General features: G+C 33.9%; 1 protein-coding gene across 1 annotated transcript in view; it reads left to right on the plus strand.

Annotated features, from left to right (window-relative positions):
- The window catches only part of LOC124363376, a 76,968-nt gene that overhangs the window by 50,473 nt on the left and 12,011 nt on the right, over positions 1–14,484 (plus strand). Inside the window, exons 19-23 of the mRNA XM_046818627.1 lie at positions 437–677; positions 10,611–11,129; positions 11,263–11,462; positions 11,653–11,738; positions 12,161–12,801. Of these exons, the coding sequence (XP_046674583.1) occupies positions 437–677; positions 10,611–11,129; positions 11,263–11,462; positions 11,653–11,738; positions 12,161–12,801 (1,687 nt within the window). The remainder of the gene's footprint in view (positions 1–436; positions 678–10,610; positions 11,130–11,262; positions 11,463–11,652; positions 11,739–12,160; positions 12,802–14,484) is intronic.

Below are 14,484 nucleotides of genomic sequence, written 5' to 3' on the forward strand. Positions count from 1 at the left end.
CTGATTCAATCAAAGAAATTTTGTACGTTTTATTCCTAAGGTCAGTAATACCTGTGTCATTAAACATTTTGAGAGTTAAAGCTAAAAATACTAAAGCTTACAGAGGCTAACATTAATATTTGGATATCATTTTTAATCATGATTATTGCAGCGATCCTAATATAAGTATACAATATCCAAATACTAAGCCTGTTAGGCGGTACTTGGTGGTTTTCTACATTCTAATATCCTACAAAGATCATTTATACGTAGCTTTATTCTTCCAAAGTTTCCAAAAGCTTTCCACAAATTGAAAAGAATTATAACAAAAAAGCCTCTCAGTCGTGCTAGTACCAAAATTATGCTACCTAGGCTGCAAAGCTCTGCTGGGACCTAAGAATTATAAAATAATTAGAGCTCTCCAATATTGTACTAACACAGACTCGTCTGTCTACAGTACTGTTCGGAATAGCAGTGCCCCAACTAGCTCCAGTCATCTCCCTGGTCGGCTCAGTGGGGTTCTCTGTTCTGGGACTGTTCCTGCCGGCCATCACCGAGACTATCGTCTTCTGGAACGGCGGCCTCGGCTGGGGGCGGTGGCGCCTCTGGAAGAACGTCGGGCTCGCCATCATCGCTATCTTCGCCCTCATCAGTGGGACCAGCGTCGCTATAAGAGACATTTCCTCCAACTATCAATAGCGCGTTAGAATAAAATATAGCATACGTACCGTTATATTGTTTGCCTTTAAATCATGGGGCGAATATCTTACTAGTCAAAAACTTGTTTGAATTGTATCAGTTATATAACTTAAATAAAGACCGCAAACCTGTTCTTATAGAATACACCATAGTTTGATGCATAGCCAAGCCACATTATACCTTAATTATTTTTCTTTAATTTAAGTCCAATGACGGTTCCTTTAATATAATTAGTTCCTCATACAGTCAGTTATTTAACAGTCTTTCGTTATTGGTCTCTATACAGGATTAGTATATGAATTTGCAAAAGTGTATGTGTACCTAAAAGAATATTTTAGGTCTCGTCTATTTTAATTTACTTAGGATAAAGGTTTCATTAAAAACAAAAATGAAATTTCCAACTCATATAAAATTTACTAAATTTTTAGAATTCATACGAAAATGTGAAGAAAACATGGCTTTGGCCATGGTTTATGCCTAAGTGATTAAAAGATTTATTTAATTTAATAATTTGTTTGATGGTTTATTTTCAGTTAATACAAAAATAATAATTTCAGTAAAACAAAAAAAAGTATTTTGACTCCAAGTTTTCTGTTTTTTATATAAAGATATATATATATATATATATATATATATATATATATATTCTAATTAAACTCAATTGAATCGAAAACTGATCTGCCTTTTGGGTCTTTTAAGCCAACTTCGTCTGTTCGTTTTATTGGCCGTAGTACATAATTTTATCAATCCCAAAACACGTTTAAAACAATTAGTTATTTATTATTAGTTATTATAATACTTGCAGCTGTACTACTTCATTCTCTTGTTAACGAAGTTTTACAACTCTCTGTTGGAATAATTCAGACTAACTTCTTAGACAAGATGTTGCATCAAGTTCTTAATTAAAAGTTCGTAACTGTAACATTTGGGTCTCTGTCATTTTGTACTTTAGGTACATCTCCCCACAGATGCCGATTTTGCAATTCATAAAACATTAGTACTTCGACAATATTATCTAAATTTTATGTAACAATTATATAAAATAAATTCACCGAAAAAAAAGTTCAAACAGTACACTCATTTTAATTTTCACAGAAATATCTTGTAATCATTGCTGTGCTTAAGAAAGTATAAATAAATTATTTGTTAGGTAACAGTGGTAAAAAAGAATTTCACTGTAATTCAACTCTAATGCAGCTTTTGACAACATCGCAGTTTGGTTTAAAAAGATATATTACAACTCTCTGTTGCTACCAATAATTCCATTGTGGAACTTCTTAGACAAGTAGGTTGGTGCTATCAAGTGAGATCTTAATTACAAGGTTTTCCATTGTGTTAACCATTCTGTCTTTATGGTAAAACTAGAAAGATATGGCATAAAGCAGCTCTTTGCAATTCATAAAACATTAGTACTTCTCGGAAAGCAATCAGGCCGTTTATTAAGAAATAAAGGACAATTTCAAGGAGGTTGTATGAAAGTTAGTTCAGGAGTACCCCAAGGTTCCATAACTTAATTCTACACAGAAATGTGTATATATTTAGAAATATAGGTTCAGCAATAAATTTCAGTAAACTATTTCGGAATGAAGAATCATGTTTTTTTGTATATAAATATAATTAAAATGTATGTAACAATTTATAATAAAAAATATAAGAAAATTATGCAAATTATCACTACTAGTTTTATATCCGCGAGCCAATTTGCTCGGTATGAGAGGAGAACCTGATATTTTAATATATACAGTCTCTATATTCATCAATTAGGTGTGTGGAAAATTTACGATTTTCTCTTGATAAACAAAACGAAACTTTACTGTTTTAAATATTAGAAAGGATACAAATATATTATTTTTAATAGAATAAACCTTCAAACGAAAGATAACAAAGGATATTTAATTGGTAGTATTGCTGAACAGGAGCAGGGCAGCTAGTTAGTAAAAATAGGTCAGTGGAGCAAATTTGATTCAATCAGTTTTCCATTGTTTAAGCGATTTATAATTATATAAATTTAAAAAGTCAAATTATTAGTTAATTAGTTTTGTATATATTTGCATTAGCATTAACAATTAAGTATTAACATAACATACATTATGTTATACATAATACATACTACATAATACATAATATACATTATGTATTAACATAAGTATTACCAATAGAAAAATAATAGTAATTTGGGCAAAATCAATAATATATGACTTTACAACTTGATATGAAACAACCTGCTTTATTAAAAATATTGCTATTTTAAAAAGTAATTAAGTATTCAATTTATATATTTAGATTTATTAAATGCCTTGGATAGTGTTGTTAAAACAAATTATTGCTATTTTTTACTTTGGATTTCATTTTACGACTAACAGTGTGTAAAATTTTAAATGCTCTATGCTATTGATTAAAAAATGTTTAAACATTAACCTTGTCCGGTTTATTTAGAAATGCTCTAAATACGAAAGTTGTCATTTATAAATGCAGCGACAAGATCGTATTTAAACGTTATTTTGTGACCGACAAGGCTAAAACCATTGCAGCCAATTTGTTACATGGGAGCTTTAAAAGCTGTAAAACTTTACAGCCAGTGTCGGACCGTGCTTAATCCTGATTAAGCTGCAATATGCACACATTGGTGGATCAAAGCACATATACTGCTGCTTTTATATCAGCTGATTAGTTTAATGTTAAAATTAGACGGGAGAAATAGACTGGAAGACTGTGTAATGTAATCAATAACGAAAATCACATATCCATTGTTATGAGCTATTTTGCAAAGCAATCCACTTTTACAGTAAACTGGGTTTCTAGCAATAGCAGATATGTATCTTAAGTGTTAAGTTTATATGAAACAGGTTTTCTAAAACTAAACTTAATATACGAGTAATATAATAGCTTATATATAAATCCTTAAAATATGTATTGTATAGGCAAACAACTTGCATTTTCCTGAAATTGGTAAATACTTTTCCCTTGAGGATACTATATTTGAATATTTTAGCATTTGCAATTTGAAGCTATAAAACTTTTATAAAGTAGTTTTTAAACATATTCATTCTGTTATATGTGTAGTTATAATTTATATAAAAATTGTGCATGTGCAAGTTCCATTGCCTTTATTGGCAAAATCTGAATAAAGTTTTACAGGTTGCTACGTAACCGTAATACTGAAGCGTTTAATTAAATAATGGAATATAACAGGAATCCATATAAACAGTGGTCTGTAACAAACAGAACCATACACATAAGTCTTCTATGACCAAGGAGTTTTAAAACTGAAAGTTTAAAACACATGACATACATTAAACCTGACATCAGAATAAACTACCTCAAGCTAAGTTTTTATGTGAGTTTTCTTAGTATTTTGTTTATGTATTGTGGACTCACCACTTTAACATGTTCCAAAACTTGGCTTGTGCCAACACGTCGCCTCCTTAAAATACGAATGCCTTCTTAGAAGAAATTAAATATACTTTAAACGTAGGTTAACGTTTGTCAATCAATTATGTTGCCCTAAATAAAAATAAGGAATTTTATTTTTCCTTACATGTACGTCAGATTTTAGACAAAAGTAAAATCTATATAAAAGATATTCTGTAGTATCAACATAACAAGAGGTTTCGTTTATAATGGAATACTTCCATCGTTTCGTTCATAAAAATATTTAATTTTAATTTGTATTTTGGATTGCAGGAGTGTATGAAATTGCAACAGATCAACCGTGCATTGCTAGGTTTTATGAAGCGGAATATCATTAAAATACATCAGTTTGGTTAAGAATTGTTCTGTCCAACTCAATTATTCATGAGTAATATCTAGTCCACAGCAATCTTTTATGGCTGGAACGACTTCATGGGATGCAGTGGAATATGTCTGTGAGGAATTCTACAATATGTGTAACTTTTATACAGCTGTAATAAACTACTTGATCAGTCAGTTGCTATGAACTGAGTAATTGGAAATAAAGTATGATTTCTACATTTAATTTATTCCACTATAATAAGTTTAGAAAGGTCGTTATATTCTTCTTCCGATCTGTCGTCGAGGACTATAACCCGGCAGAAGAATCTCTCAAGTCATTAATTTGTGTCAAAACCTTCAAGAATGTGCACAGCCCAGGTGGATATGAATTTTTTATAATTAGGGAAAAACCCATGTATTCATAACTTGGAAATATTTACGTCTCATTAAGGACAACATTTTGAACTACGTGAAATTTTTTAATAATGCATTATTAATAGATGTTTGAAAAGGTGTGTAAAAGACACATCATAATTTATCAACACATAATGTTGGTTATTATGATTATAACATTTTTATTTTTTATATAACAGGCAGGAATAGTAAAGAATCTCTATCTCTGTAAACAATTTACTTTTGCCATTTTAAACTCTGAAGCTCATACTCCAAAGAGGGTGGCATTGTACAGAAGGACCAAAAAACTACAAATAATGTAATGGATTGGTAGCGGTAATGGTCGTTAGGACAAATCTCCTACTTTACAGCCAACTCTTTTTGTTATCTTTTACGTACCTTGATGTTTCTCTAAACCCTGAAACTTATAAACCCTGAAACTTAGGCTTAAAAAAGGGTTGTTACTCAGATCCTTCCCACTTCATAGATCTTCAAATTTAAAACCATGGACTTGGACGGTATATGCAAATCGAGCTTTACTAAGAATATTGGTGCCAGTTTAGTACATTCATGTAAATTACCAATACACTAAGTAAACCGTGTTGTGGTAATAGAGTATTTTACTGCTTGTACTTACCTATTTAAATTGAAAATTCCTGGTTTTTCTTAGGACATTTGACGTTTCAGTAGCTGCTGATATTTTAAAACTAAAAAGCAATCATTATCTTTTTACAGTTGTTGGTAAGAAAATAATTTCTTTTAAAAATTGATTGTTTAGTTTGTATACACCAATTTAGCCTACACTATTAAGCATTATAAAAAAACTATCAATATATTCTCAACCAGTTAAATTCGAACACACTATAGTTTTGAGATTCCGATAAAAGGTAAGGCTGAGAGCGTCTGTTCTTTACTACCCCTCTCGACCATTGCCTTTATGTGCTTTTTGTTTCAGGTAACGTGCCTTGATAGTGTAAGAGGCGATAGTGATTTCCTCTCCAGTCTCTTACCTTACCTAGTGCACGCAAATGTGCTATGTGGAGCACTAAGTTCTGGGTAGTGGCAATCTTTTGGTTTATTCTAAAAAGTTATGAGAGTAAATGAGGTCACACGACTTATGAGGGTATATGTCTGTTTCTTTTACGAATAACTTGTTTGGTCGTGGAGATAATCTTTAATTTAAAAAAATCATAATCTTAAGTCATAAGAATTTTTTTAAAGTTGAAAAAGAGAATGAGGCTTAAAAATAGTACTGTTGATTTGTTTAATATACAAATAATGATGAAAAACGTTTGAAAACCTTATTTTCAAACAACTCATGTAATAGTTTGTATAGTTATTTTTAGATTGATTGGATATATTGATTATGATGAATAAAAAACAAAAAAATTATTAGATCATAAATTGAACGTATAAAGGGTAACACTAGACTTATTAAACCACTGAATTTGTTTCGATTCACATATTTTACATACTATAAATCTCGTAACTTAATTATGAGTACGTCATATCCTAATATTTTTTTTTTAACTGCAGACTACACCGTGAAAACTCGTCCTAGTTAAAATTTCAAATACCACGGTTTATTACTCTCTCGTTTTATTATTCAACACGGTTAATAGCAACTCGGCAATGCCAGATTAAACTTTAATGTGTCAAACGGGTCTTATGAAATAAGCTTTATATAAAATGATTTTCTTGGTAGGTAGTAATGTGACTTTATGTAGTTGACAAAAAGTAGTAATTTTTCAACGGGAGAAAAACTAATTTCGCGGTTTTTGTTTGATTTACAAATTTGCTTCATTACAGTCAGAAATCAAAAGCACGTTAATTAATTTTAATTCCAGTCAATAAATTCTATTCAGATGTGAGCTGAGGCTATGACAATATCTTAAAATGTTTGTGTGCGGTATTTCATTTCTTTTGGTAGAACCACTTTTTAATATTCAACTACTATTCGTCCCACTAGGAAAACTCTGATATTAATATTCCAGTATTATACTAGCGTTTTAAATGTAGCTTGCAATTACTTTATTAAAATATGGGTAATTGCATAAAGTATACTAATTTGTATTTTTGAATCGTAGCCAAGTAATATAGTACTTATATAGTTAGTACTATGTAAGTACTAACAATATAAGTACGATAAAAAGTACTAAATATATAAGTACTAACTTATATGGTTAGTACTTATATACATGATAGGTGGTTTTCAAGTATAAAATTTAAGAATAAAGTAGTATTTGGTGAACTGTTTGTCATATTTTCCAATCCAGTATGTAAACACGTAAACAAATATTAGCTACACTTTCACGTTACTGAATATTGATGTGTTTGTTGGTGGATACCATGTGTCGATAGAAACAAACAGTTTTAACCAGTTTTGGTGTTTGCTCTTACAAGAGCATTTACTGATTATATTGACTGATCATAAACTGTAAATTACATTACCTCGAACATGTGTTCAACTCTTGCATTAATACAGATTATGTTATCTATATTCAATACGTGGTCCAGAGGCCTCTGAAAAGCGTATTGAGGTGATTATGATCAAACCTTGCTCAAGTCAGACACAAAGCAACGAACCCCAACACGGTTAGCATGGTTTTTCTACCATGGCATGGATATAACGTTTGAAATTCGTATCGTCTCTATTCCAGAGGTATCCTTAATGAACACAAAGATACGGTTTGAAACAAATTAATTTCCTATATGAGCCAGGATGTGATAATTCTTGTGCTGAGACCATAAATGCCAGTGTATAGTGCACAAGGAGTATTTAGAGGAGGGTGTAATCCACAATAACATACCTAGTAAGATATACTGTAATTAAGTAACAAAACTAGTATCATAACTAAGAGACAATTTAATTAGTAAGTACAAGTTCCTCGGCACTATACACAGCGCGTCAAAAAAATGTCAGAAGTCCAATCAGAAACCGAATCCACATTTACATTCTTGGTGACTAATCGAATGAAAATACAAATAGGTTACAGTTACATTTGAAAATCGATTAGTAGTAAGCAAAAAGGTTCGTGTGGGATATATTTGAAAGATGACTTGATATGTAAGACCTCCATTGTTCTTAAAGGAATTAAATATTCTCCTCAGTTGCTGTTAAGAGGTTAAATCAAATCATATATTTTTGATGGTTAAATTAGGGAATGATATGGGACAATTATTATTGTTGTAAAACGTGTATTTTACAATTTAGATCAAATCCACCTATATATTGAACATTTACTAGGGTACATTAGTGATGGAATACACGCTATGTACACTATAATCAGTAACTTGTGAAAGAAAGAATTTTTGGAAGTTTTAGATTTTAAAATGGAAATAAATTAAAATAACATTTTAATCTAAGGCTGGAAATCAAAAGGTTACAAAAGTCATTTGAACATCTTTAGAAAATAATTTGTTAGCTGTAAACGTATAGATAACTGGCCAATTCTAACTGACCAACAATTTTGGAAATTTTAAGTGTGAAAATATCAGATATTACGATTGATGTTTGAAACTATGATTTATTTTGTAGCGATATTTCAATATTCCTTCCACCCGATTGTGAAATATTACTACGTAAATGTCGACAGGATATTTAAATTGAATCTATAGTTCCATAACTCTGACTAAACAATTTACATGAACTCTAATAATGCAACTGAATCTAGATTCATTGCAGAAGTCAGTAAACTATGCGAGCCACAACTATAATAACTGATTTTATCGCTCTAGGCGGGCGACTTACAATCGTAGAACAGAGGCTGGTTTTGTAAAAGATTCCAAGTTACAGTTCGATAATTCTGTAGATGGATTATGGTGAAATTTTGCAACTTTTATATAATAATCGAGTGATAGTAACAGTTTTAATGACTTATATTTGAAACTTAAGAATTGTGAGATATTCTTTAAAAGCTTAATTCAGGAATTATGCAAAAATTTCAAGAGGTATAACTAATCAGTATTTAAATACATTTGTATATATATATATATATATATATATATATATACATATATATATATATATATATATATATATATATATATATATATATATATATATATACTATTTCACTTATTGAAACGAAAAAAGAAAGATTATAAGGCCTCTATATATTTTGTGGGATTTAATACCCACATCTTCAAGAAGCATAATATAAATATGAAGAAAACAAGAAACACACAACAAATAAAGTAACCAAAAATGTAAATACGCAAATAAAACATTAAAAAACTCAGCTGATATATCATTAATGGCACAGATGGAAATTTGGAAAAAGTTAAATTTATCTTTAATTTAAACCATTTGGGTATTTTGATTTTAAAAGTAATTGATGTGCTTGTTCCAGATTTTTAAATTTTAATCTATTTAAATTTTCTTCAGGACAAGGGAGACCTTATTAATTCCTTTAAGGTTATAACATTCTTCAATTTTGTCTTTTTTGTGCTCAGCAGCACGTTTGGCCAATGGCTTCTCCTTGTCTTTATGGAAAATATCAAATCTGTGCCATGTTATTCTGACTGTAAGGTGGTTAGATGTTTGTCCAATGTACTATTTGTTACAAAATTTACAATTAATTTGATGATTACATTCTTAGAGTCACATTTTACTTTGCCATTGATGGGATAAGTTAAACCTGTTACGTTACTTTTGAATTCCTTAGAGTATTTTTATAATTTTGCAAGAACCGCAACGTGGTTTGTTGCACGGTTCACATCCATTAGTAACGGGTTGGTGTAATTTAGGTAGTTTAGGTTGGACAAGTTTGTTTTTCAAATTTGGAGGTTTTCTAAATATTACTCCAGGTGCTTTAGCCATAAAAGTTTGGGTATCTGGAGAGGAAAGTAGGACATTATGGGCAATTTTCATAATACTGTTAATTTTGTGTAGTCCAGAAAAAAAACTGTGTAATAAACTTTGGATGTGTTTTATAATTGAAGCTTGCTGGATGTTTTGGTTTGTTTATTTGATTTTTAAAAATTTTGTCTGGGTAATTTAAATGTTTAAAAGTGTTGCTTAATTTTTCAATGTAATTTAAGAAGTCTATATCATTGCTGCATAGCTTCTTGGCTCGTATAGATAAAGATTTTGGAATAGACTTTTTTATATATATTGGATGGCAACTTGAAAAATTTAGATAGTTCATTGTGCTTGTTGTTTTAACATGCAATTTTATTTTTATGTAGCCTGATTATAAGAAAATGTCTAAATCTAAAAAAGTGATCATAACATCAGAATAGTTCCATGTAAACTTCAAAGGAGAGAACTCTTGAAGATTCTTCAAAAATTCTTGCAAAGATTCCAATCCATGATGCCATATGAAAAATATATCATCGATGAAACGTACCCATTTCAATGGTTGAAGATTTTGTGAGGCTAGAAATTTCTTCACGAATTCGCCCATGAATAGGTTAGCATATGAGGGAGCCATCCTGGTGACCATAGCTGTACCCGAAATTTGTAGATAATTTTTGTCGTTAAATTTAAAATTGTTCATTTTAAGGACGAATTGCATTAAATCAATCAAACAGTTGGTCGATGGAATAAAATTATTTTTTCTAGCGCCTAGAACACTCTCTACAACCTGCAGACCCTCTTTATGTGGTATGTTTGTGTATAGAGCATTTACATCTACTGTTACGAGAATTGAATTTTCAGGAATTGGTTGTTGAACAGTAGTAATTTTTTCAATGAACTCAGTAGAATATTTTGTACCTACTTTATAAGCGTCTATCTTTCGCCAAATGAGGGTATCGTTGTATTCCGTCAAAAACTGGCAAACGTAGAAAACACTATCCTTAAGCTTGGCGGGGGAGGTCATTGTCGGTGGCGACTTTAATGCTAAATCGGTTGAATGGGGTACAGACCTATCAGACACCCGAGGAAATGAAGTCGCGGACATCGCAGCGAGGCTTGACCTTGTAGTGCCTAAACACCGGGAACACCACAACCTTCCGAAGGCCGGGTTACCGAGAATCCATCCTGGATATTACGCTGGCGACCCCCAAGGACTGCCAACATTATCAAGAACTGGAGGGTATCAGAAGAATACAGCGGCAGCGACCACCAGTTATGTGACATTCGCCATAGGACTCGCACCTGGATCGACTTCGCTACGCAACTTTCACATGCGGAAGTGGAACGCTAGGAAACTTGATCAAGATGCATTGCTAACGTCCCTTACACGGAGTATGGCTACTCTTCAGGTAAATCCTACTCCAAGTACTCGGAGGGAGACGGAGGCCAAGATCAAGATCAAGATCGGGAAAGCGCCAGGCCCTGATGGCATTCCAGCCGCAGTGATCAAGATTGTAGCCCTGAAGTATTCCACGCATACTTCTTAATGCTTACAATGCATGCTTAGCTACTGGCACGTTTCCCACAGTCTGGAAGCGGCAGAGATTGGTTCTGCTAGATAAAGGGAAGGGAACCCCTATAACGCCTTCGTCGTTTAGACCGCTCTGCATGCTGGATATAGCAGGAAAACTGCTTGAGAAGCTCATTCAAGGTAGGCTTCGCAACGACATCGATCGTGCCGGAGGTTATGCGACAAACCAACATGGCTTCCGAAAGGGGAAATCGACAATTGGCGCGATTCAGAAGGTAACGGAGGACAGCTCGAGAGGCATGGTCTGGGAGCCTCAAAGCTCGCAAGGTGTGTCTTCTCCTTACATTCGACGTTAAAAAATGCTTTTTAACAGCGCAAATTGGGAAGACATTTTGGACGCTTTAGAGCACAGATTTGTGGTGAAGCCAGAAAATCTGGGAATGATTGAAGACTACCTCGACAAGAGGAAGCTGATTGTGGAAACGACGGAGGGTCAGCGTGAAACATGAATTAACAGCCGGCGTGCCTCAAGGCTCAATTATGGGTGCCGACCTCTGGAACGCGGACTACGACGAGCTCTTGCGTATCTCGTTGCCGAAGCAAGTACAGCTCACGGGGCTTTGCTGATGACGTTGCGGCTACGATAGTGGTAGATAGTGCCGAAGAAGCAGAGTTTTTAATTCGGGGACCACGGATGCCATCGAAACATGGCTTGAAAAACACTACCTGAAACTCGCCAAACAGAAGACAGAGATGGTCGTTTTGACTAGACAAAAATGGTTCCCAAAACCATTTACCGTAGAAATAGGAGGCGCAACTCTGACGTCAACAAGAGCTCTACGCTATCTAGGAGTTAATGATTGATGAGAAGCTATCCTATCGTGAACACCTCGAAAGTGCATGCAAGAAAGCCAGCAAGACCGTATCCAACCTATCAAGGATCTTGGCAAACTCGATAGGACCACGAACCAGGAAAAGACGAGTCCTGCTTGAGGTAGTTCACTCTGTACTGCTTTATGGAGCAGAAATATGGGCGGGACGTCTTGAAGCAGAAAACATATCGGCGAAAGTTAGCAGCGGTGCAGCGGAGAGGCGCTCTCAGGGTTGCCTGCGCATACCGCACCGTCTCCGAAGCAGCAGTATTGGTAATTGCAGGAGCTGCGCCTATCGACTTATTGGCGTTTGAGAGAGCCAAGCTCTACAACGCTAAAGTAAATTGTGACAACTACACGGAGGCAAAAACAAGAATAAAAAACGAGACGCAACAAGAGTGGCAGAACCGATGGACGTCGGGGGATACAGGCAGATGGACGGAGCGCCTCATTCCGAACATCGATGTCTGGGTCTCTCGGAAGCACGGGGACACGGACTTCTTCCTGACCCAGTTATTGACGGGACACGGGCAGTTCAATGCTTATCTTTTCAAGATGGGCCTGCACACCACACTGACGTGCAAATACTGCCCTGACAAAATTGACAACGTCGAACACACATTCTTCGAGTGTGCTCGGTGGATTGACTGTAGAAGCACCACTGAAGAGATCATAGGCACCAGGCTCTCCCCCTCAAGCCTGGTGGCCTATACGATCAAAAAAGAAGAAAATTGGTCAGCTGTTGAAGCTTACGCACAGCGCCTCCTGAAAGCTAAAATTGCAGAAAGGGACCAGTAACCTGGAGTAGGCGTTGCAAGACGCAGCACGGACTGGATTGATGTAATGCTAACGCGGGTTCCAATCCAGTCCCCCCCGTACCATCTACGGGGGGAGGGGAGAGGATTGTTTTTTTAGTGGGTAGGTCTGCCAGTCTGGAAGGAATCCCACACTACCCCCACGTATATCTGCCGGAAGATGGACGGTGGAGTTTAGCGATGGTAGTGTCTTTGGAAGATCTTTTTTCAAACCTCTATAAAAAAAAAAAAAAAAAAAAAAAAAAAAAACACACACACACATATATATATATAATATATATATATATATGTGTGTTAAATATTTTAGCACTATTAGCGTTGTAATATTACTTAACAATAAAGTAAATACGAACATCACACAAACAACACCCACGTAACGGATAAGAAATTATAACGTTTATAAGTAAGTTCGGTAGGCCTACCAGTACGGGTCGTGTACACTGTACAGGTGGTGACTATAATTGAATGATTGTATGATTAAATTAATTAATCATCTTACATTGAGCGTGACTTGAAAAGTAACCTCTCATTCAGACGATATTTTTCAGTGATAAATTTTAAATGTGTGGCACATATCAAATCAATGTTTTAATTTCCTTAAATTTGATCACACAAAGTACAAATTTGAGTATTAATTAATTTAATTCAATGCGTGGTCAAAGTAACCAGATTTGAGAAAGCGACATTTGTTTGCCTATAATTAGGTCAGGTTCACCGGAAATTGCAACACAAGTAGTTTAATACTAGAACTGGCTGAACTATAAACTCGAAAATATAAATGTTCCGACAATACAGTTACGGGAAGCAGTATAGCGTAATTCTGCCTTGCAGTTTACTTTTTGTTTTCCCTACCCACGTCCCTTCCTCAAAGTATAGGTTATTCTGTCGAAGACTATTTAGGTTATTCCACAAATAGCGACTACTGTTATCGTTATTATTAAAGTGATTCAATTACCGTTCAGTAGCATCTAGTTTAGTTCTACCGTTGTCGTTTGGACGAAAATAAAAGTGACGATGATATTTATAATCACCAGACTGAAGAGATTAAATTTAAATTTTAGCCACAAATTACTATATCAGTAACCTATACGCTATTGGCCAGTATTATAAGTTTAAATTACAAATAATAAATAGGTAAGAAATTACTGCATAAACTATAAACTCAATGTCAAATCAATGTGACATACTAAACTAGAATAACATAGTGAGATCTGGACCTGTGGTGATTTATGTTGGTTATATAATGATCAGTCGGTGATCAAACAACTGGCACCGGTCCAAACTGCAGATTGTGAAGTCGTGAAAATCACAAGGTGGGTGGAGGAGAGAGAAGAAACTTTCCGGTGACTATAAGGGATAAAATGATTCAATGAGTTTAGTACCGGATATTGAGAATTGTTTATAATTATTACGAAAATTCTTTATTTATCCAAGAAAATCAATAAGCAACTAGTCATGATTGCATCAGACGTTAACTAACGTTGTACTCAGCTGAATGCTGATACATGGTATTGTGAAGTCAGTTAAGACTGATTTTCCTTGTTAATAACTCCTTTTTCATTGATGGATTGTCGTCGATAAGCTACTAAGAATAAGTGATTATAGTATGGTTCATATAACCCTGAATTTATAAGAAACGATGTGTGAGCTTTGAAATTATCG

This window comes from Homalodisca vitripennis, chromosome 5 (genome assembly GCF_021130785.1).
Source record: "Homalodisca vitripennis isolate AUS2020 chromosome 5, UT_GWSS_2.1, whole genome shotgun sequence".
Taxonomy (NCBI): Eukaryota; Metazoa; Arthropoda; class Insecta; order Hemiptera; family Cicadellidae; genus Homalodisca; species Homalodisca vitripennis.